We start from the raw sequence: 25,487 nt of genomic DNA, 5'->3' as shown, positions 1-25,487 counted from the left end.
TAAATGTACAGTTCACTGATAGCTGATTAATTATATGACAGCAACAGAGTGCTCTGTCGGGATGTGCTTCAGACATGATCTGAGAAGTTTTAACCTATGACACAAGTAAAGATCAGCCAATTGCACTTTCACAGTGAAATGGACTAACGATACAATGCTAATGCTGTAACTACATTAAATACTTACGTGTCTGTTGGTATTCTGATCAAATTCAATTTGTAATTCAAAAACAGGCTAGCAATCTCAACATGTTCTTCAGGTGGTTTTACTTCAGGCTCTGGAAAAAAGCAACTTGTTAAATATATAAGAAATATTGTTATTATTGTTATTGTTGTTATTATTATCATTATTTTATATATGATATAATTATTTTGACAAATAATTTCCAATGAGGATTTGTCACCCCTAAATAATTCTCCAAGTATCATCACATACACTTGAAAGGAACAGAAGAATCAAGGGTGACTCTAGGTGATGTATCATGAAAAAATAAGTTTAACACTCTAATCCTCAGCCTGCAAAGTATTAAAAAGTGTGCCTAACCTATATGTAAAGTTAGCCAGGGTAGCTCAGAACAACTACAGAGGCATTTTTGCCTTTGCCAATTTCCTGGTTTTTATCCCAGTATACTTTACTAGCATGCCTGTAACACTTTCATATTCAAGCTATCGTATATCATGCATTTAATTTCATTATGCAGTATAGACAAAACCTAGCAAAAAAATTTACTCTAAAAAATGATGCAGCAGTACTAGTCACATACTCTAAATTTTTGAAAGGTGTTCTGAACCTTTCCTGGCTCTGCATCAGAGAGCTTGTGTTGCTTTGATAACACTCCCTCTTCATTTTCTTCACTAGAGTGCTTTTTTCAACATAAATTGAGACACTTCTCAAAGCATTTAAGAAATATTGCTAAGAGGAGGTACTACAAAATTGGCAAAACCTAAATAAAAAAGAGATTAAAAGTTCAATTGAAATTAGACTAATAGATGATAAATATGGCCCTGAAAATGTTCATAGTAATTAAAATGTAATTACAAATTTATTTTGGAGGCTTTAGTAGACAAACCTTTGGGTTCAGATGTCACAAAAATTTTATTTTTCTGACGGAACAGCTTCCAACAGGGAACTGGTGATTCTTGTGGCGGTGCTACCAGAGGACAGGATCTAGTTCTGGTGATGAGGACAGGATGGCTGTGTATGTGGGAAAGCCCATATTGCCTCATCTTCTCTGAAGAATCAGCCTATGAAACACAAAAAGATAATCTGACTGGGGCCAGATCTCCTTACTCACCATATCTGCCTAACAAAAAAGAGCAGTATGTACACAAAAGCATCTAACACCTTGAATAACAAATGAAACAAAAATAGTTGCCTGACCAGATTATCCAAAAACATTCTAATTAGAATTTGATATTCAGCAGAAAAAGTATACTTAGAAGTGCTTACATGTATTTTACTTTTCATAATAGATTTTTTAGTTGCTGCAGAAAACATACAAGTGAAGAGAAGGAATATGTAAAAAAGCAATGGGGACAACATTTTCCTTTAAATAAACATATTTAAAAATGCTTTCTCTGGGGGAAAAATTCCTTACTTCAGGCTGAATTTATAAAGTGGCAGAATTCTAAAATCAATTGGTCTTTTAGATGACTTGTGGAATCTCTATAATGTAGTATTGCTTTGAACCAACACATAATTAAAGTTAAGCTTTTTATCTGCTGGCTCATTTATAAAACATTAAAGATACTCCAGTTGACTTGTATACCAAAGCCCTTAGTAACACACTTAAGAGCAGTTCTAAACGTGGACATGGAGTGGTGCTCTTCCCATTAAAATAATAATGGTCCAGGACCTAAGATTTGTCAGAACTGAAAGTTCTCTTACAAGATTTGTACATCCTTCTTATTTTAAAAACACACCTTCCTTTACACACTAAATAAATCACCTATAACTTATTTCTTTAACATACTCATCAGCAAGTCTCTGCTTCTACTCATTGTCAAATATCCTCGAGGTTCCATATTTATGAACTCTACAGAGAAGAATGTAGTTGTGGTTGTCGGTTATTTGAAGAGTAGGGAATGAAATTAAAAATGCCAGTTAAAATATCCAAGACTGGAAAGGCTTTTGAAGAAGACCAATTAGGAGCCATAGAAGAGAACTTGTCAGCTCCTGATTACATGACAGACTTGAATGACTCAATTATTGATTTTTTTTTCCTTTCATATGAGCAAATTAAAACAAATTCAAACTACAACAATCCAAGGACATCCACACTAGAAGGCAAAGCTAAAAAGGATACTGCAAAAATTCTGGAGAGAAATTCTGGCACAGATGCAGTCAATGACAAAATTTTTTCCAAATTTAGGGAGCAACTCTTATCCCAGTGAACCCACTCTTCCAAGTTATATTTCTATCAGCTCTCAAATAAAGCTTGGAAATGGGTTTTTTTTTTAATCCATAAGAAATCAACTATCTCCTATATTTAATTTCTGACAACTTCAATTTTTTATCAGTCTTTACTAAAATACTTGTTTAGATATACAGATGTATCTGCCTCATACTATTTGGTCTGCCACACTCCTTTTTCAGTAATCTCTATATCCCAAAAGACTGTGGTCAAGATGATACTTTTGCTTTTTGATGATTACTATAACCTATTTTTAGCAAAGAGAGTATTGACTAAGACCTTAAAATAAATTAAAATAAAATTGCAGATAACAAACTAATCTTGAAAACAGCATAAAATACATAGCAGAATTTTAAAAAAGAAAATAGTTCAAGAATTAAGAGCAGTAAAGCATTATACGTGCAAACCATTTCTGGAAATTTCTTTATTCAATGAAGCCTACCAGTTTCCTGAGATGGCAGCTCAAATTTTAATTGCCTAATTATGATAATTATGATTTAAATGTCCCAAAAAAAAGGAAATTATCAATAATCAAGTCAAGAAAGCCTGCTCTGGCATTATAAGTAGCCTTCTGAGGAGTGTGAGTGACTAAGTAGAAATTTACCCCAGTATCATGAAGTGCTACACTTTCTCCAGCTGCTTTCACCAGCTACAACACTAATGATAGAAATTGATATAAACATGATATTTCTCATAGAACAACAAACATCATATTAGAAAATGTATATCAGAGAAGTCACTATTTTTGGAGTCCTAAAAAAAAATAAAATTCATGTTTTTCGAGTAGCCCTTAAAATAATTAGACTCTCCATTCAGAAGTATCTAATTGTGATGCATTTTCTAGCCCACAACTAGTCTCTCCCTGGAGACTTTAGCTTCTGAGATCCAGAGGAAAGGGGAGAACAGTAAAAAATGAGCAGGCTTTGGCAGGGAAATACATGTTTAGAATACAGAAGTACCGAAATATAAATTTAACAGATAGTAATTACCTACTGTTTCACTGTGCTAATTGTATTCTCTTTGTTACAACACAGTTGACACAAAATGAAACACTCTGACAGTGCAATAAGGAATGCTTTCCTGTCCTGATATCACAGAACCTTACCATCTGCTTTAATGAAAAAATATCCTCTTCAAACAAATGAAGTGGTATACAGCCAGCATACACGACCATTTCTGGCTGGGTTGGTACAGAAGATGCTACACAGAAAACATAAAAATGCTTTAGAATAAGATAAACAGTAAATAAATGTAGTTATAACACACCCTAAATTATTTTGTTTTCTCTGCCTTATTTTTCTTTTTCTTTTCTTTGTCTGACTCTGTTACTTCATTCAAAAGCAGAGCTCATTGTAAAATATTTGAAAAAGAAGCCATGGATGGAAAAAACACCTCATTTTAATCCTTACTTATTTAAATAATCACCAACCTTTGCACATTTCACTTATTTTTTACATAAATTAATAACAGAAAATACAACTTAGAAATACAACAGGTTAGAGGTAGCTTTCAATCTTGTTCTTTTGTTTTGCCTCAAATTTCATAAACAGTAGATACTAGCATAAAGAAAACAATACACATCATCTGGATAGAGGAAGGGAAAACATCCTGATTGGTGAGTACGCATTAAAGGCTTCTCACCAATGAAGGCAAAATTTGACCTTGCCAACAAAGGATCCAAAGGCAGAGCTCTGACCACTCCTGCCAATGGATACGAAGATTGAGATTAGTAGTTTGAGAAACAGAGTGCCTGTAAAACAGGGTTTCTGCTCTTACTTCTGTCAAGGAGATGAAAAACTGGAGGAAATGATGGCTGCTTCAGAAAGTGTGAGAGTGTGAACCCATAACTTCTTAATGCACACACCTTACAAGAGCTTGTTTTCCTGTAATTCTGCCACAGGTAAGGCATAGTAGGAGGTGTACATTCATTTTGTTACCCCCAGAAATCTGTTGTACAAGGCAATCACACAATCAAATCATACCCTGTCTGTGAAAGAAGCCATTGATAATTCCTGAATGATGAAGAGAAGTCAAGGCTGCCTGACAGTCAGTTCACTTATGCTGAAGGGAAATTAAAAGTCTACAACACACAATACTTGAAATATAAGTCTCTGGTTTGACCAGAAAGACAGCTCAAAAAAAAAAAAAAAAAAAGGATTTCTGTCTCTCTGTATTTTTCCTTAGTCATCTAAGAAAACACGTGAAGACAGGATTTCAGTATGCAGGTTGTGACACCTGCTTTTCATCGGAATGTTTTCTTAGGAAAAATTTCTTCACAGAAGGGGTTGTTATCTTTGGAACAGGCTGCCCAGGGAAGTGGTTGAGTCACCATCCCTAGAGGTATTTAAAAGATGTGTAGGGACATGGTTTAGTGGTAGGCTTAGCAGTACAGGTTAATAGTTGGACTCAACGATCTTAGTCTTTTCCAAACTAAACAATTCTATGATTCTATCCTCATTTAACACTCCAGTAAAATGATCTGTGTCTGTTATTGTTCCCTTCAGCTTCACCTCAAATACAGGATAATTGCTTCCTATGTTTAGTCGGTATTTAACTGGAAGTTGCTCTAAGAATAGGTATCTTCTGTGAAATGAAATAAAACAATGCTATCTGTACATAAAGAAAAAAATGGAAAAGAAAATGATAAATAGGCAAGTGGCTGGAAAATACAATTTATCAGACTTAAAATCCATTTAATTAAAAGGCATGCTACATTTTATTCTCAAAGAAATAACATATCCTTGTATCTTGAATATTCTTTCAGAAATTCCGTTACCCAGTTAAATATAAGCTGATGGTAAATTAGAGTTACTTTCTTAATATTTCTCCCTGCATGCTTGTGATTCCCATGTTAACCACAGCTCTTGTGCTAGTTGTAGGTTTCAACTTATTCAAAAGCAAGGCTATAATTTAGCTTTAATCTCAGTCCCTACTGACATATCTGATCTGTTTGAAATACAGCAATAGCTATGATGTCTTACACATTACAGACCAATATATGCTACAAAGTACACCATTCTCATTGCTTGGGAGGAGTATTTCCCAAATAAAAGTATTTAATCAAATACCAGGTGGAATGTAAAGCTGTCATACTCAGTCCAGATGGGTTGTGAATAAATCGTCTGCAGAGCAGACAATAAACAACAGTGAACAAATTATTAGAGCATGCCAATGATTAAACAGGCACATCTTATCCACTTTAACAATACTAGAAATATTTTGTACATTATGCCAGTTGCCTTAAAAAATTATGTATTATTTGATCCTTTTTCACCATACAAAAAATGAGGAGGACGTATGCAAATTATTTGTGTGCTGTTGATTAGTGTGAATTCAGCATCTGTGGAAACCAGTTAAAACTGATAGCCTTGATAAAATTGTATTATTAGATGAAAAATATAATAATATATGGTACAGCAAAACAGGTAGATTAAGCAAAGCTTATTATTTATATCCATCAGTGTAGATACAAGAATTCTGCGATGTTTTGTTAAAAATTTATGAATCCATGTAGCTGCTTATGTTTCACAGTTGCAACTTTGTGAATTCATTTACAGAGAGTGAGTACTACACAACCTGAACACATGCTTCACTCCCTTAGAGAAAGGAAAGTATCATTTGAATTGATCCACATAATATGTATCTCCACACACTTAAAAAGAAAGGCCGGGAATTAAAATTGTTTGGTTTAATAGGTTTAAACTGTTTTTATTTTTTCGTCATATGTTTTAAAGACTTGCAAAGAATTTTCTCACTCAATGTTTCTCTTAAATATTTATTTGTCAAACAAGAGCTGATGGTGAAGTTTAACTTTCCAAGAAGTAATGAGGTCAGACAAAGGCAACAGAGATTATCTTGAGGGTTGGAGCATTTCTCCTACGAAGACAGGCTGAGAGTTGGAGTTGTTCAGCCTGGAGAAGGCTCCAAGGAGATCTTAGAGTAGACTTTTGGTATCCAAGGGGGAGCCTACAAGAAAACTGGAGACTCTTAACAGGGTATGGAATGATAGAACAAGGGGCAATTGCTTTAAAATGAAAGAAAGTAGATCTAGATTAGATGTAAGGAGGAAATTCTTTACTGTGAGGCACTGTAATAAGTTGCACAGAGAAGTTGTGGATACCCCATCCCTGGAAGTGTTTCAGGTCAGATTGGATGGGGCTGTGAGCAACCTGGTCTAGTGGAAGGTGTCCCTGCCCATAGCAGGGGGGTTGGAACTAGATGATCTTTAAGGTCCCTTCCAATCCAACCCATTCAATGAAAATACTCAGTTGGCTTTCAATATCCTGAACATCAGGCGTACAGCTCATATGTTGACTTCTGTTGTGTTAGTCATGGATTAGTTTTACCTATGGGAAGGTATTTGTTTGGTTTTCAGAAAACAACCTATGTGCTCTTCAGAATTGACATAAATATCACAAAATGATAATATGCATTTGAAAAAATGAAAGAGAATATTAGGCTTCAATCCCTCTTGTAAATGAAAAATCTTCTGAATATGTAAAGGAAAAATTATAAGAACTTTACTGTTATGTGATATGTATCTCATTGACTTAGAGGATTAACATTATAGATCTACTTGTATGATTTCAAAAACTTTTAAGCATAATAATAATCTCTCAACACTTCTGTGACAGAAAATACTAATATCTCTAATAACAAAACTGGTATCAAGACACAATGAGAATTAGCAAGATACATGGTTGGTTTGTAGAACAAATTCTCAAATTCCTAGCTATTGCCCTTCAAAGTAGAATACTATTCCCTTTCCAGCAGATCAAAAACTATCAGGAAACTTGTTAGATTAGAAACCTAAATAGAAAGCAGAGTGGTGATTCTTCATAGGAACGAGGGGACTAAGTAGCTCATATCGCATTATATAATCATAAAAACTGTTTATGAAACAAGGGGACTCCCTAAGTGTGAAAGGTTAGATACTAAAAAGGAAATCTAATGAGTAGAAAAGAGCAGATTGTGCACTAAAATGGGCCAGTAGAATATATGAATATATAAAAGCTTCTCAAGGAGTACCCGACTGATAAGCAACAGGACAAAAGAGTTGGTTGCCCTCAAGAAGAGTCCTGGCTGATCATGTGAAGGGCTTGTTATTCTGCTGTATCCACACAACTGGATGAATAGAGGAACAAGTTCAATACTTCAAGGATCCTGCAACTCATACTGTATTTGCAAGGTGCAGCAGGCATTGGTCTAAGTGTGCAAGTGAATCAGAACTGTGCATGTTTGTATTGGATCTGGCTGGGGTTGAGCTAACTTTCATCAGATCAGCCCATATGGTGCTGTGTTCTAGATCTGTAATCAAAACACTATTGATAACACACCAATATGTCAGCTATTGCTGAGCAGAGCTCACATAGTGCTAAATCTTCTGTTTCTCACTCCACTACCCCAGAGAGTATGCTGGGAGTGGGCAAGAGCTTCAGTTCTGATTCTATCATCTGTCCCACTGTGGGGAGTGAGCAGGTGGCTGGGTTGGGGCTTAGCTGCCAGACAGTGTCAGCCCACTACAACATAATAACACAATCAAAATCAAAAGCCTGTAAGAGAAGTTTCCAAGTACTTAGAAGTAAATAGTATGTCAATGCGTATGAAAATAAGCAAGGTAATGAATACACAATGCAATGAATAGAGAATGGTTTGCCATTTTAAAAGTTAAATATAAATAGCATCATGAGTAGCTAAATATCTTTTTAGAAATAGCTCACATTTATCACAAAGAAGAAAAATTCCCCTGAAGTCCTCACACACAATAGGTAGAGTGAAAGCTTACAGCAGGGAAATAAGCACTTTTATCATGCTGGGAATGAAATACTTCTCAAGTCACTTACGAGGGGAAAAAAAAAGAAAAAAGTATTGCTGCATTAAGTAAAGTCACTGTTACAAAATTCCCAAGAACAAATCAGGAACTTATTACAACTACTGCCTCTGGAGTCTGACTTTGAACCAAGACCTAGTTTCAGACATTATTTTTTGCACAACAATGGTTCTACTGTCCTGGGCCACTCTGCAGACCATGTGTCTCATAAAGCCTGTAAGATCTTTCTCTTTTGGCTACAATCTCACAACAAAAATGCATTGTAATTCAGTAGTATTTCAAATTGCAGGGGTTTTTTTTTCTTGCAGTCTAATAATCTTAAATTTGCTTTGTTATTAGAGAGATATCTACCTCTTACTCTTTTCCAAAAGTCTTTTCTGGTTCAAACTTAAAATAAAAGAGTTCTCTGACCATCATACCTTAGCCCTGAATTACTAATCCTTGCAAATAACCTCTTCACAGGACACTAAATGTCTTTCAGAAAAGAGCATAAACTGTACTTTAAGTGGCAGAACAAAGATCTAACTATCATGTCATTTTTCATATGGAAAATCTGCCCAATGGTTTTTAATGCTCTTTCACTCATTTTGCACAATTTCTAGAATATATCACTTGGATCCTTCTGCTTCACATTGTTTTCTTTTCTACATGACATGCTTGAGTACTAGTTAGTCGTGTTCCTTATACTCATGCGAAAAATATTTCCTATTCCACTCCTATTACCACTAAACCAAACTACTTTCCTGCAATACATTTTAAAATTTACTGCTGTTTAACTAATTTAGTGGTATATGAGGTAGGAATTCAAATAAATGTATTTGCTGATGACAAACAATACTGGTTTGCTATAATTTAAAATTATTTAAATCACCAATTTTAATCAGGATTCAAAATAAGAAGCAGGAATCCAATTTATAGTAAGTTTCATTCTTGTTATACATTTTTACTTTGTAGTTATTTCCCCAAAGAAAGATATTCTTATCGATTCTCACCTATTGATTTGCAACTACAAATTATTCCAGTTAATAAATGTTTTTTGCTGCCACACGTATGCAAATATAAGCAATGACAAAAGCAAATCAGTTTAATGTACACTCGTGAAGATATTCTACATGTTTACTGCGAGTAAACACAACACGTCTTTGTTTACTGATCAGTTGGCCAAATAGTATTTAATTGTGGTTTACTTAAATTTTTTGGGGGGGGTTAAACATAATAAATATAAATACACAAACCAAGAATTTACTTAGTTTTTATGCTATTATGAATGTATCAATACAATAATTTAATTAATAAAGATATATTTCCTGGACAAAGAAAGAAAAAATTAAACATTTACCGCATGGAGTGAATTCTAATGAAAGTTCTGCCCCCCTACCCTTCAACAAAGAACCATTTTTGCTTTTTCCAATTGCAATTCACTGTATAAAGCAGATATTGAACAAATAAATCATTAAAGAGGAAGTTTTTTTAAAAGAATACAGAAAAACTATAAGACAGTTTACCACTAGAACAAAGTACTGCAATCACAGAATCACAGAGTCACAGAATAGGATCCACAAGGATCATCGAGTGCAACTCTTAAGTGAATGAACTCTATGGTGATTGTACCCATAACCTTGGCATTATTAGCACCATGCTCTAATACTATCAATACTATTCTAAATATGTTATAGATTTCAATCGGTTTGAATGACTTCAATATGTAATGTGAGCTATAAAGAACTACAATTTAAAAAAAAGTACATATAACCTCCCCCCAATAAAGTTTAAAACCAAATTAAAGCAAAGCTTTTGTTTTACATGTATCTCCTATCTGTATTTTTAGCTTCAAAACAATAGGACTTACTTTCAGGTAAAGCATCAAGGCTTTGGGATTTTGCCATTTCTGAAGACTGGGGTGCTACCTTGCTTTTTTCTTTTTCTTTTTCTTTTTCTCCTTTGCTTTTTCTCTTTCCTAGTTTTTTCTGCTCTGTTTTTTCTATTAAGCAAAATAAAGATTAAATATTTTTCTTTTTCAGCTATAACTTTCAGTCATAAAATCTCATATGTGTAAATGCTTTGATAATATTTTAGGTAAATTTTAAAAACAATCAACCACAAACTCTTCTAAGTCTTAGGAGTTGAGACACTATAAAGAACTAATGTAATTTAATTTAAATAAAATAAAAAATGTAAAATCCAGATCAACTGAGAAGGAGCCAGGAAGGCTTTGTTCCCACCTTTCAGTTAGTGCACAACTTTTATGTCCTTACTACAGTGTTAGAAATTCTGAATTTCTGGAACTGTGCCACATATTTTCTTCATGTTCTTGCTCTCACACATCAGTAATTTCCAAAAAAAAAGGAACATAGATGAGGCATACATTCCCAATGGATATGGAAGAAGAAAGTCTCCCACAGTTTTTTTTCTTTCCAGTCTCAAAATTTAGACTATAAGAAAATATTTTCTAATAAAAAAAAAAATCATAGCATTTTAGAATGATTTGGGTTGGAAGGGACCTTAAAGATCATCTAGTTCCAAGATGATCCATGGGCAGAGACACCTTCCACTAGACCAGGTTGCTCAAAGTCCCACCCAACCTGGACTGGAACACTTCCAGGAATGGGGCATCCACAACTTCTCTTGGCAACCTGTTCCAGTGCCTCACCAGCCTCACAGTAAAAAATTTGTTTCCAATATTCAATCTAAACCTGTCCTCTTTTCTTCTAAAGCCATTCCTCCTTGTCCTATCACTACATGCCCTTGTAAAATGTTCCTCTCCAACTCTCTTGCAAGCCCCCTTCAGGTACTGGAGGGCTGCTGTAAAGTCTCCCTGGAGCCCTCTCTTCTCCAGGCTGAATAACCCCCACTCCCTCAGCCTGCCTTCATAGAAAAGGCTCTCTAGCCCTCTGATCATCTTTACTGACCCTCCTCTGGACTCATTCCAACAAGTCCACATCTTTCTTGTCCGGGAATCCCAGAACTGGATGCAGTACTCCAGGTGGAGTGCCCTCTCACAAGGGCAGAGTAGAGGGCGAGAATCACCTTTCTTGACCTGCTGGTCACACTGCTTTTGACTCAGCCCAGGATGTGGCTGGCTTTCTGGGATGCAAATACACACTGTTGGCTCATGTCCAGCCTCTCATCAACCAGATTTTCCAAGTCATCTCCACAGGACTGCTCTCAGTTCTTCTACAAATCTGTACTCATGCCTGGGATTGTTCCAATCCAGGCATGGCACCTTGCACTTGGGACTTTTTGTCCAGGTCCCTCTGGATGGTATCCTTTTCATTGTGTCAACACAGCTTCACAGAATCACAGAATGGTTCAGGTTGGAAGGGACCACAGTGGGTCATCTGGTCCAACCTCCCCGTTCAAACAGGGTCATCCCAGAGCACATTGCGCAGGATTGCATGCAAATGGTTCTTGAATATCCCCAGTTTAAAGCTATCACCAGTGAGGGAGACTCCACAATCTGTTCCAGAGTGCAATCACTTGCACAGTAAAGAAGTTCTTCCTCATGTTCAGGTGGAACTTTCTGTGCATCAGTTTCTGCCCTTTGCCTCTTTTCCTATTGCTTGGCACCACCAAGAAGAGCCTGGCTCCATCCTCTTGGCACTCCCCTTTTAGATATTGTACACACATTGATCAGGCCCCCTCTTAGTTGTCCCTTCTCGAGGCTGAACAGGCCCAGCTCTCTCAGCCTTTCCTCGTGAAAGGGATGCTCCAGTTCCCTAATCATACTCATTATCCTCTGCTGGACCTGTTCCAGTAGCTCCAAGTCTCTCTGTACTGAGGAGCCCAGAACTGGACACAGCACTCCAGATGTACCTCACTAGGACTGAATAAAAGGGCAGGATCACCTCCCTCGACCTGCTGGCAATGCTTTTTCTAATGCATCCCAGGATTCTGTTGGCCTTCTTGGCCCCCAGGGCACACTGTTGTCTCAGGGACAGCTTGTGGACCACGCACAGGTCCTTATCTCTCGTGGTGACATGGATGGCTTTATGTCATCCAAACAATTCCAAACATTAATAGAGCATCTGAACAAAGTTTTTAGCCTCAGAGTTGAAGATTACAGTATCATAGCATAATGGTTCCCTGATTCTTAGTCATTTCAGTTACTAATAGAATTTTTAAGTGTAAGAATTTTAGGCAGGATTAAATTTACGAAGTTATCTGGAAAAAAAATCACAGCATCCTGTTGGATGAATGACAGTGATGTTTCCAACGGCTGTATCCCTGGGAATATCCATTCCAAACTCTGAAATATCTACCACATCGATGGTGGGTCAAAATGATCTCCTAAGAAGAGAGAATACAACCACAGCCGGGAAACTTCTAACATTTTTATAACACTTTTGACATTAGGACATAGCATTTGGGATTCGAAGTGAGGAATTCAGGGATTTTTCTAAAAAATTAGGAAGAAATAGAAATTTTAGTGTATGATTTGTACCTTCCAAAGGCATGAGAATTGTAAAATTTAACTGATGCCTTCAAGTTAAAAACAGCAACTAGGAAAACTCAGTCTCAAATATAAACACTGAAGAATAATATACTGGAACAAATAAGTTTCTAAATCTAAGTTTTTTCATTTACATGTAAATAGGTTAGCAGCTCTTGAAGAAAATTATTACCTATACCTAATAACATAAAGAGAAAAGTTGCTGTAAATAAAAATGCAGGTAGATATTAGAACATACTTGTCAGAACTCTGTAAGTAATCACACTTTGCAACATCCATTATGAAATGTATAATTTACTGATGATCAGAGCAGTGTTGCCTTTGGAGAAACTGTAACTTCTCTGATTGTTATCTCTCTGCAAGGAACCAGTCTTTAGAGAAATAAATGGCTGAAAAAATCTCTGCCATAAAGTGAAGCTATTTTCGTAAAATAAAAGAATAGTGCTGCTTCTGATGAGATCTATAGCTAAAACAAAAGTAATTTGAATTTACATCATTGCAACATGTTCAGTGAAAACAATAAACCCACAGAGTTGCATGTGGCAATATATCCAAGACATACAAATTCAAAGCCAGAGATTATGCTAACCTTATTTATGCTTGGTCTAAAGGATCACATTACCTAAAATTACAGACCTTTGCCAATGTTATCAGATGTCTCTACTTTCTCAGGTGATTCTGACTGCTTATTCACAGGTGAAACTTCATTTTTTAACTCTGAGTCTTTGGTCTCTTCAGGTTTTGTATCTGACTGAGTAGTATCAAGTTCTGGATCAGGCAACTTGAATTCTGGCACAATCTCTTTCAAAAAGTCCCAAACTTTGTCCAAGTATTCAGACCTTTAAAAGAAAATACGCATGTACATGTCAATGATAATGACATTTGCAATAAGAAAAGAAAATGCGATTTTCATTTCGACAGGCACTATACCACAACTGACAGTTCAACTCCTCAAAAAGCTACTGGGTTATTTTAGCAGATAGAACACACTTGCATGATGCTCTGTATCAAGCCAATTTGTTGAGACAGATTATGGACAGACTCATAAAGAAAGAGATGGTGGTTAGAAACATATGTAAATAAAGCATCTTTTCTCAAGCTTTTTAGTGGATACAAGTTGTGGCAGAGAAACTTGTAGACCACTTTCCAACTACATTGTATAATAATTTGATTCCATCTCTGTATATTAAAAAGCTTCTCAAAGGCACTTCCAAACTGGGCTTTCCTAACAGTTCATCACAGATAGTGCCATGCCTCCTCCACCAATTCTAACAAATACAACAGCTTTTTGATATGACATGTCAGTAGCAGTCATATCGGTTCTTCAAAGAAACTCAGTGATTCCAAAAACAACCTCAAACAGAGTCATGAATAAGTTTCACACAAGCTAACTGAATGCAACCTTTTTTTAAAATAAAATAATTGATTGTACAATGGGTTAAAGTCATCAGCAAAGTCTCTGTGGTATTCACATTTTCTTATTCCAGAATATAATGTATTTGAAGGAAATGAACTAAAATTTAGGTTACTTAGATTTTTAAGTCCATGGGCTATGTACACACTACTGTAAGACACAATTATATCTAAACCCTAAATTGCAAGCATAGCAAAATAAAAATTACTGGAAAAGGGAATAAAATATTCTTTGACTGAACTTATTTAATTCTGAAATATGGCTATAAAAAACCAATTATATCTAACCAAACTATATATAAACCAAAATTATTTGTTATCTATGTATTCATTCAAATCTATATATAAAAAGGCAAGAAGGTGTAATTTAAAAAAAAGGTCTAAATATTTAGTGTCTGTATCCTAGTCATTCATTTAGTAAAAAGAATGTTGAGCCGGAAAATCAGAATGTCTGTTCTTTAATATATAAAATGAACATAAAACACACACGAGACAAGAAAAATGTTATTGTAGGTAGGAAATACTATTTTTGGTTGAAAGTAGAAGTCTATCAGTTGTTCCAATTTAAAGGTGGAAACACTGTACTAGCTGGCATGAATTATTTCCAAATTTATAACACACACTTTCTATGGTACATTCAGATATAAAGTTACTATTACTGACAGACATTTTGTAACTGCGTACTAAATGAAACATAGATTTCTCTAACGTTGTTTTTATCACAGTGTCTAATATAAGTTAAAATAATTTTATAAAGAATAGGCATCGTTTATCATGATAAATAGGTTCACAAGCAACTGTATGACCTACAAAAAAAAGCTCAATAAAACTGCATTCCTCAAAGGTACATTTCTCAAGCACTGGAATTAAAAACAATACACTTGCTAAAATTGATGGGGAAGGACTTTTAGGGCTCAGCTTTATTTTTCATAATGTCTTATAAAATTAAATATTAAACAATTAATGTGTAAATTGTTTAATAGAGGAACTTACTGAAGAGGAATAACTTCTGGTATCCATCCAGTCAGTGTATGCAGAACTGTAAATTCCTCCAGCTCTCTTTTTCCAGTTTCATGTATACTATAAGACAAAAGCAGACATTTTACAGAATTATAATGAAACCAACTACAATAGTCTGCAATCTACATTGCTTTATATTGGAATAAGACCATACACAGAATGGCTTGATGAAAAAACAAGTCATTACTTGCAATTTTAGGAGTTTACCAAACCATTGCTGACTAACAGCCTACAAAGTCAATATCTTTGCATCAGGTCCATTATTTTGGCATTTACTCTGGTACAGTGGCATTTTTCCAAAATTGTTAGCAAGCACACTGTATATTTGCACAGTAAAGCCTCTTTTTGCAGAGTTGGAGACATGGATTTGAAATTCCTCATGCTAGAAGGGAGTTATGATTCTACAACTTCCATTTCCTAATCAGCCTCTCTATCAGGCTATTCTGCACATGTTGGTTCTATTTCCACTCTACAACACTCCACCCCACTCCACTCTCCTACTGCCTGGAAAGATTTCCTGAGAGGTTCAAGGCTGAAGATGTAAGACTAACCCTTGTAAGACTAACCCTTGTGCTCTGGAAAATTGAAGTATTAGAAACACATTCCTAGAGAATTTCATCCTAACAGGCAGCTCCAGGCAACTCCCTAGCCTGTGTAGACATACTTCAGCTGACTCTTCTGACAAACATAACTTGATATGACCAGAATGGGGAAGCCTGACTACCCAGATCAGTGTTTTGATTTATTTTCTCAAGCTTAGTAATTTAAACTCTCTGTGATCATTGTTCATCTCATAGGAACCTGTGGCCATAATTGTCAATCACCACATAATAGGCCATCCTCCCCTTTTCAGGTCAGTTCTAGGGAAGTGGATCACAGTACAGCCCACAACAGCAAAACTGTAGCAAAGGCATCAAAAGTAGCTTACAATACTTTATTTTCAATACTGGTTGAGTCAATACTGGTTAAGGCTGACAATTACAACTTCATTAACACTTCATAGACATTTCCATTTTGTAGAAAACCACATGTGAAGACTTTAGGAATAATGTCAAACAGATAAAGAAAACAAGGAGAGTACTCCCGTTTCTTTGCAATTTTTCTATGCATAAATTTACAAACACATCTATAAAGGAAACACTGTACCTTCTGTAGCTACAGATGATTCTGCTTTACTGATTTACAGTGTCAGCTTTTGGAAGTGTCTAACTGTCATTACAAAATTTTTAGCGAAATATATTTCCCATGTAAACTGAAACAACTTTTTGCAAATTCCACGTGACTTCACAAAACAAACCGAAATTGAGATGACTAAACATACCTAGTGTTTGCTACCTTAATGAGAGCTTTGGACAGCAACATTGGCCAAAGTTCATTTTGACAGGCTGTAGCTGGTAATAACAAATTCTCCTCTTCACTGAAAGGCATAGTGTCATCCACAATGATCTTTCTCCAGCACCCCTATGATGGGGGAGGGTGATGGGGGAAGAAGAAAAAAACTGAGTTTGAGGGCTGGAAAATGAACATGCATGTAAGAGAACTTTTAATGCTTTCTCAAGAACCCAATTATACATTACAGATGGTTTTAAAAGGAGTTCTCACATAATATATGAGGAGCATGGAAACAGTATTCATAGCATTTCATTACTGCTCTGACTTATTTATTTCAGAGATTAATCTAATTGCAGCTATTTCCAAATATATTTCATCTCATATGTGTAGTCCATTATGTGCATGTATTCATTGCTTTTTCTTCATCTGCCATAACAGATGATTGAGAAACAGTAATTATTAAAAAAGGGGCTTAAATAAGATACCAGCTTAGTAAATGCCTCTTTAAGGTCTCAATCTGGAAAATACTTGTGATTCCCCCTTGCTTCCCAGAAACTATCTGGGGATGTTGGCTGCAGTGGTTAGTATTCTGGAAAGCATTAATATAGTACTTATGAAACACCATATGAAACAACACAAAATGATCAAATGTAAAAAAAAAAAATCTATACTTCCAGGATAAGAAACAAACAGGTAAGACAAAGTATTGATATCTCCAATACCAGATACTTTGTTAGTAAACTGAGCTAGTATTCAACAAAATAATCTTGTCTACCATTCTCCAAAAAAAAGTCTCTGTCCTAGTGGTGAAGACATAATAGGAGAATTAATGGGGCAATAGCAAGTACTTCTGCAATCTCACCCACTAAATGATGAATAATGACCAAATCACTAAACTGTTCACCTTGTGTTATCAGAGGGCAAAATTACCACTCTCTCCTTGTAACTCAACTACAGATTCAAAGTGAAATGACATCTGATTATGAGTTCTGTAGTTCTCAGAAGAAAACAAATTTAGGCCACAGGGCAAAGATAACCAAAAAGCATAGAAGAGGTTAATGTTTTTTAGGAGAAGTGCTACTTCGTGACAACCAAAACAAAATACTTAAGATTTCCCAAGTTTGAAAAGGACTAGTAAGTGAAATGATCACATATTCATCTACTCTTTCAGTAATTGCTGAAGTTTAATACGGACTGCAGTATAAGTTGATAAGTAAAGGAAAAGACACCAGAGAAACAAAAAAAAAAAGTATGTGGGGCAAGTCTATGGATAGAAGAAGGTGAGGAAAGGGTAACCACAGAAACAAATTCAATAAACCTCAGGAATGCAAAGTGAAAGTAGGATGTGGGGTAGAATTCACATATGGTGTAAATTGTATGAAACATTATTATCCACAGATTGATCTCAAGGACTACAATCCCTCAGGACTCAACACAGTATTTTGGTGAAACCAGTTCATTACTCTTCCACCTTTGTCTCAGTTTTAATTTAATTTGCCACTTTCTCCTGTAAAACTGTTTCTCCTTTATCTCTACTGATATATGTCTTTCCTCATTTACACATTTTCTTTAATCTTCCAACATTTGACTCTGTTTTTACCTGCTTTTCTTTCTGTGAAATACAGCTGTACAACCAGAGGAAAAGAAATTGAATAAACACAAAGGCCCAAACCGAAACAAGCACAAAAGTGACAAAGAAAATAAAACACCCTGGTAACTCTTGTACATGCTTTAAAAGGCAGTCTTTTATCCTATGAATACACAACATCTGCAGCATTAAATTCACACATAGGATAATGTCTTCTTCTGAGGAACATGGACAACAGAATTTATGCCCTCTCAAACTCAGGCAACTCTCACTCCCTATGTGAATGTAAATTATTCCATATGTGGAGGCAGTAGAAAGGGATTAAAGTACAAAGATCAGTGTTTACAAAGCCATTGTGCTGTCTACTCTCTCATATGGATCTCAATCATGGGTCATCTACTGCCACCACCTGCGACTCCTAGAACGCTTCCATCAACGCTGTCTCCAAACAATCCTAAACATCCACTGGTCAGATGATGTGACCAATACATCTGTTCTAGAACAAGCAGCAATCACAAGTATTGAGGCCATGTTGCTAAGAACACAGCTGTGTTGGGCAGGGCACATCTCAAGGATGAAGGACCACTGCCTCCCTAAGATCTTGCTTTATGGTGAACTTGCCACCGGCTGCCGCAAGAGAGGAGTCCTGAAGAAAAGATACAAGGACTCCCTGAAACAACATCTCACCCTTGGACATATTGATCATCATAAGTGGTCTACTCTGGCCTCCAATCGGGAGGTCTGGAGACACACTATTTATAACGCTGCTGATGCTTTTGAGAACGCACGCAGGATCACCCTTGAGGAGAAAAGCCAACGCAGAAAGAATCGTGCCTTGCAGAATATACCACCTAAGGAGTCTTTCTGCTGTGCCTTTTGCAACCGGTCATGCCTATCTCGTATTGGCCTTTTTAGCCACCAGCACGCTTGTAACAAACGTGGGTAGAGCCCTTCCCAAATCTTCATTCGCAAAGCCCAGCCATGAGTAAGGGATGATGAAAGCACAGGCACGTAAATCAGGTAAGTGCTTCCCCTTACAGGGAAGGTCACTTCCAACTTTCTGTTTCCAATTGACTGTGTAAAAAAATATTTTCAAGTTTGGGCAACTGGAATTTTAATAGGGTCAGTTATAGGTTTTAGTGTTTTGTCACATATTCTGTTTGCAAAAGACAAATGTAACCAGAATAACCCTATCAACATAGACAAGTTTGTGTCAGTGATTATTTCTTTATTAAAATGAGGTTAAATATAAAATTAAGTGTTCCCTGTTGACTGAAAAATGTGTTTAGATGTTTCTGTCTGTTATCTTTATAAACTCATGGGATGTTTCAGTTTTACCAGTACATCTTCAGTGAATAGTCCTCACACTGGAAGTCTTTAATCACTTTTAAATACACCTGGATACAAATAGCTCTGTAAAGTCAACCGAGTTACTTAAACAATAAGAAGCATTCTTAATCCTAACATAACAAAGGTGTGGGCCACGTCTGATTCTACCAAACATTTGCATCAAACCTACAAAACTACAAAAATAGAATATTGTCTTTTCAATAATAACTCTGTTTTATCAAGTTCTAAGTTGTACAAAAAACCACATGAACTATAAGATTGTATTTTTATTAACAAGCATCAACAATGTGTCAACACTTCTACAAATCTATATCTTTTCAATTATAAAATACATGTACACTAACCATTAAAATTTGCTATGCTAGCTGTATCATACTTAAATATTGTTGGAGGAAACTACTCACCATCCAATAAAGTTTCAATACATATTTTCCGAATTTATTGTACAGTGGCATGTGTTCCTTCGTAGCTTTACATAAAGCATAAATATGTTCCCATGGTTTCCAAAAAAGTGTGGGTATTTCACTAGTTAAAGACTTTTCATTATATATCCTCCAGACAGCATAAATCTCACTTACAATCCACCTCATCAGCTAAAACCAGAGGAAAATAGAAATTTTTTTCAAGTAACATCTTTTTGGAAAAAGAAGCCAAGTTATAATGATCAAAGATTAAAACAGATTGTGTTGTAAATAAAGAAGTGACATAAAAGCATAGATATGGTTTAATGGAAAAACTAATTTCACTGGTACAACTTCTCTTAAAAGCATTACAATATCTACGTACAATAACACAAACTTCATGAAACTAAGGAAAGGTACAATATAAATTATGTTGTTCATCATTTAACAAAGACAAGCAAGGAAATACAATTTTATGTTACAGGACTCGTGAACTGTCACTTGTCTTACTGCTTATTACAAGACAGCTACTAAAAATCAGTATTGGCTTTAATACTCATTATTTATACTCGGTAAAAAAAATCCTAAATTATTAAAACTATTTAATAATTTTTAAAACTTAAAATACAACCTTTAACTAACCATGCTTTAGTGCATGTGTTTTTATAACATGCAGATTTCTGATTTATACCATACTTTCACAAGTTTTACCAAACTTTTACAGTGATTTATATAAACTAGAGTGAAAATACGATTTTACAAGAAGAAACTTGCCCTAAAATTAATTAGTATTTCTGTGGGCCTCAAAATTTACACCAGTTTTCTGATGGTTTCCTCTCATATATCTCTGATGCTGAATTTTGAATTTTCATTGAAGCATTGAATGAAATAGAAATTATGAAGTAATATTACATTCAGTAAGGCACTCAGATGCCTTGGCACTACCTGTTTTATATTTTCCCATGATCTGTAGAAATTCATTTATTCACCTCTGGAGAGACTGGCTGGGTGACAGACAGTTGCGCATACATGCAGGCACACTAAGACTTCAGGAAAGTTTGAATGAAAAATATAAATCCTTTCTAATCCAGCCTATATTTGCTCTTATCTTTAGACAGTACTATCCAGTAGTAATTATAGTAGCTCATATACTATATATATATTTAACAAAAAAAAAAAGTTTGGAAAATCTCGATTCATCGTCGATTTAATTTTTCAAATTCTAAAGAAGGTAAACACTAATTATAAAAATGTAGATTATTTCTTGCCATTTTATTCCCATCATTCTTTTTCCACTTAAAAAATTGTCACAACTTATTTCTTCATGGTAGAAATTTGGAGTGAAATTCAAAAAGTTAAAGAGAGATAAAGAAGAATGAATTAATTTTTTTTTTTGACGTATTTCTGCCTACCTCACTACAAAATATATGCTCATTTGGTGAAACAAGGTCAAATGAAGTTTCATTTTGGACAACAACAGGAACCTAGGAGAAAGCAAATTAGTTAAGTCCATAGCTAAATTACCTGGAAAAAATTAAATTAACATTAACATTTAACTGTAATGACATGCAAATGTTAGACATTTGGCAAGTATTCATTAGAGATTTGCAAACTAGAAATTTCTTAAAATGCAGATGTTCCAAATTTTTAAAAAATAAGAATTATTTTTACCAGGATATTTAAAGAGCATCAAATGAAATAATCACATAAAAAAATTGATATTCCTTCATTTTATTAAGCATATTTGAAGTTTTGCATTTAAACCATGAGCATATCATTGACTCAAAGTCATCCACCAGGATTCAAATGGAATTATTTTCTCATGGTCAGTTAGAAAGCGGTATTGTCAGTATATAAATGGTGACTTTGACTGTATTACATAGTTTTGATGACTATTACCTGTTTATACAACACATTTCCTTTAGGGAGGCAGTTCAGAAATAAGGTACTGGGATTGTAGTTATTGAACTAAATGTATCTGTGCCTCTCATCACATACTAGTGATCATTGCTTGATTCTTTGCTTACTGCACTAAACAGGCTTGTTTACGCTTTCTTTTATAGTTACTAATAGATTAGGTAGCAACTTGTATCATTCTTAGTAGTCTTTCATCACTTGACATTTACATTAATTTTTAACAATAATATAAAATTTCTAGTAATCGTTGCTTCTCGATTCAAAACACATATTGGACCAAAAGAAGTATCAAAATTTTAATCAGGTCTTAAAGAAAACAAATGCTTTCTTCATAGTGCTCTAAAGATAAAAGCTACTTTTAATATAGATACATATTTCCACGGCTTTCTGGGCTGCCAGCTCTCTTGCCCTCATCTTTCAGATACCTCCACTCAGTTTATGCATTTTGGCAGCATTTCCTATCCAATCTTTTGGTCTTGTCAATTACTTCTCTGACCTCCCCCTCCTCCTTCCTCCATTAAAAATTAAACTTGGACCTCTTTAGTGCCTATTTAATAAAAAATGGAACTGACAAGCTGACAAAAGGAAAACTGACAAGCCTGAAAAAGCTGGAAGGATGGTCCAAGTGCTTTAAAACTTCAGTGTTTCTTCTGAAGCAAAACACTTTAAAACTTAAGATTACTAACAGCATTAGAGGATACTAAGCTTTGAAATGGTAGGCTGCTTATTTTCTTTGTCAATAATTTAAAAAATATATTGAATAAAAGCTATGTATAATTTTAAAATGTTATGGTTACCTTCCAGACAAGTACTGTCAAAGACATGGACATGTACTGTGTATAGCCCAGAGATATACAACAGCTGAAGGGAAAAAAATATACTATCGTTCTGGTAAAGTTAGTTGATGTTTTCATGATGAATATTTAGTTCAGACACCTGCTCCAGGGCAGCCTTAGTTGGAATAAACAGACATTTTTCTGCCATGAAGCTGATTTTTAAGTGAGAATAAAAGAACACAAAGAAAAATAGAAAGGCCAGTTGTCTTCTAAATGAACATGGAGTTAAAAAGCGAAGCAGATATGGGAGGATACACTGCCATGATGTTTTGCACCAGGAAGTGCTGGTTCGTGGTGATCTTATCCCACTAAAAAAGGCACTCAGATTCTTTATAATATCATTGAAAATGCTATTATTAGAGCTAACTATAATGAAAGGGGTTAGCATATGCAACATGATGTCCTTTTAGACACTGGGAAACCCAAGTTGTGTGGCATCAAGTAGGTCTGTGATCCATCTATGCAGCACTCCGTGCAGATCCAATCCATAGAAAGGATATTCTGACAGGATATTCTGACAAGAAAACAACTCTGTTCATCATTTCTCCTGTAAAATTGAAAGTATGTTGACATAAGAAGGTGTTGCTGTGGTTACATAAAGGGAAGGAGATGCAGGTGGTATAATTGCCAGTAACAAGAAGGAACCACCTGCAGGCTCCTCCGTTACCATGAGCTATCTGAGCTTTTTCAGTGCCCAGGACTTACAGCCAGCAAGCACCACACCAGCCTCAGGGCCAAGCTGTGTGTACAGGACAGGTTAGCTGTTACAGCTGTTACACAGGATCACTGACTCCTCGCTGTACAGTAGTCTCCTGAACAGGATGACCGTGTGTGGTCAAGTGGGTATTACCTGTAGAACTTATTTCCTCTACTAATTTCCCTTTACTTTTGACAAGCTAGGTGAGTAGCATTTTTTCATCATGACCTTCCTTGTTTCTTACCTGTTTTGTTATAAACTCTTGTGGACGTTTCCATGAATGTACTTTTAAGGATGCTGGCAACTTTATTTTCCCTTCAGGATCATCAAAGAACTGCTACATAAAATATGCATGCACAAAAATGGAACATTTTTTATTAATTACAATATTGTATTTTCCACAAGATTTAAAATAATATATTGCTCACATGATAATTCACTTAGGGAGCAAAATAGCATAAAAAGGAACTAAAGTGTCTACAACTGAAGTACAAGAGCCCAAAGCCCAAAATAAAGATTTAGCACAAAAGCCACTTATATTGTCCTGAAAAGTTTATGTGGCCTGCACTGTCTAAATAGATCTATATGAACTGATTTTTTTCTTTTCCACCTTTCAGAAAGCTCTCCAAAAAATGTTTAAGCTTTTGTTAGGTACTCTTCTACCAAGTTGTTTCTATGTACTTTTTCTAACTCACGTATTTTTATAGCTTTTTTAATTGAATATTGAAAGTAAATATCTAAAGTGGTATTTAGACACAAAGCATGTTCCCTGCATTTAACTCTGCTATAGAAACCAAAGAGAACTATAATTATACAGCATAATGAATTAGCCCATTAAAGAGAGAGTCCCATATACTTTTCAAACCTGCATTTCTAAAGTGATACTCATCCTCTGTGTGCACAGAAGTCATCATGATATATTATATTTGTTTACTTAATAGCACAATGTAGGATGAAGAGATGCCTCTGATTCAGGTCATGTTGACTGAGAAACTAATCAATTACATAGTTAATGCCTTTTATTTAAGTACTTACTGACCAAAGGAAGGCAAAAGAAAATACATTATAAAAAGTATAAAAACCAGACACAAACCAAAGACTCCCAAATAATACTTTCCCCACATTTTTTTTTTGTAAGCTCCTTCAACATAACGGTCTGCAACAAGCTATTTCAAGTACCTGAAGGAAAAAAGATTAGTTGGGGGGAAAATGAATCTTTCAGGACTACTTTTCTTTTTTTATGGAAGCTAAAAGAAAGCTTTGTAGCCGGGACCACGAAGAATTATGTTAACAGAGTTTATTCTGCTTTCAGAGACATCCAACTGTGACTTCATGGCTGGATGAGACATGAGCTAAACAGGAAAGTTTAGCTCTTAAACACTAGATAAACCAGAGAAAGGAGGCAGATTGAATGACCCAACACTACACAAAGAAATACTAAAAAAAAATCTGGAAAGATGTACCCTTCTTTAGCTTCCTAGTGCAAAGATACTTTGAAGAAAAATATTGTAGGTTCAGCTAAACTTGGCTGACAAAATCAAGTTTAACTTATCTTTTATTTAACGTGGCTATAAGAGACAACTGCCAGGTATCAGGAGTTCATGCTCTAAGGACAGGAGTCTCAATCACAAGTTTTACAGGAAGGACATGGAAGAAACAGACACAAGAGAAACAGATAAGGTCAAATGCACAGTATCTGCAGTCCACTGTACCACTCTAAGAGAGGTTATTGTGTAGGGGTCCTTGGTAAAAGAGATTTAGTGTTACAAGGATAGAGATCATTTCCAATTGATTCCTTTTCCCACACAAGAAAATAGGACTGCTCATATTCCTGTTCTAAGTGTGCTCAAAGGTACTGGATGCCATTACTAATTCTGTTTCTAACTGAAATAGCCTACACAATATTGAATCCTGGCTATCTACTTGAATCAAAAGAGGCACATTACAAAATTCTTTAGTTCTGTAAATTCATCTGCTGTGGCCAACATATTTTATGATTTCTTTAAACATGTAAAAAGAACAATGTTTCATATAGCTTGTAGCTGAAGAACTGGTGAATCCAGTAAACCACTCAGAATGCCTCTTGTGTTTTCAGATTTTAAAGTTTATCTATTATAATAATGTCTGGCAGACCTAACAAATTAGTGCTAGATAAATGTTAAGAGTACAGCCCAAAGATACAAAATGGGGTAATGGAACAGAAGAAAGATACAAAGGGAAATTATTTACTTGACATGTTA

At 35.2% G+C, this 25,487-nt stretch overlaps 1 protein-coding gene across 4 annotated transcripts in view; it reads right to left on the bottom strand.

Annotated features, from left to right (window-relative positions):
- Positions 1 to 25,487, bottom strand: part of ADGB (androglobin) — a 109,343-nt gene that overhangs the window by 65,074 nt on the left and 18,782 nt on the right. For 2 of the 4 annotated variants that reach the window (XM_064649066.1, XM_064649065.1), the window contains exons 1-10: positions 23,492 to 23,527; positions 21,210 to 21,281; positions 19,801 to 19,989; positions 16,448 to 16,587; positions 15,100 to 15,186; positions 13,330 to 13,532; positions 10,093 to 10,224; positions 3,519 to 3,613; positions 1,070 to 1,244; positions 187 to 277 (exon numbers count right to left, since the gene is read on the bottom strand). In XM_064649066.1, coding sequence (XP_064505136.1) covers positions 187 to 277; positions 1,070 to 1,244; positions 3,519 to 3,613; positions 10,093 to 10,224; positions 13,330 to 13,532; positions 15,100 to 15,186; positions 16,448 to 16,587; positions 19,801 to 19,986 — 1,109 coding nt within the window. In that variant the 5' untranslated portion in view covers positions 19,987 to 19,989; positions 21,210 to 21,281; positions 23,492 to 23,527. Of the gene's footprint in view, positions 1 to 186; positions 278 to 1,069; positions 1,245 to 3,518; positions 3,614 to 10,092; positions 10,225 to 13,329; positions 13,533 to 15,099; positions 15,187 to 16,447; positions 16,588 to 19,800; positions 19,990 to 21,209; positions 21,282 to 23,491; positions 23,585 to 25,487 lie in introns of those variants that run through there. The other 2 variants (XM_064649067.1, XM_064649064.1) reach the window with 2 other exon arrangements.

This window comes from Pseudopipra pipra, chromosome 3 (genome assembly GCF_036250125.1).
Source record: "Pseudopipra pipra isolate bDixPip1 chromosome 3, bDixPip1.hap1, whole genome shotgun sequence".
In the NCBI taxonomy this organism is placed as follows: Eukaryota; Metazoa; Chordata; class Aves; order Passeriformes; family Pipridae; genus Pseudopipra; species Pseudopipra pipra.
The sequence above is the reverse complement of the archived record's forward strand: the minus strand, read 5'-3'. Positions and strand labels throughout refer to the sequence as shown.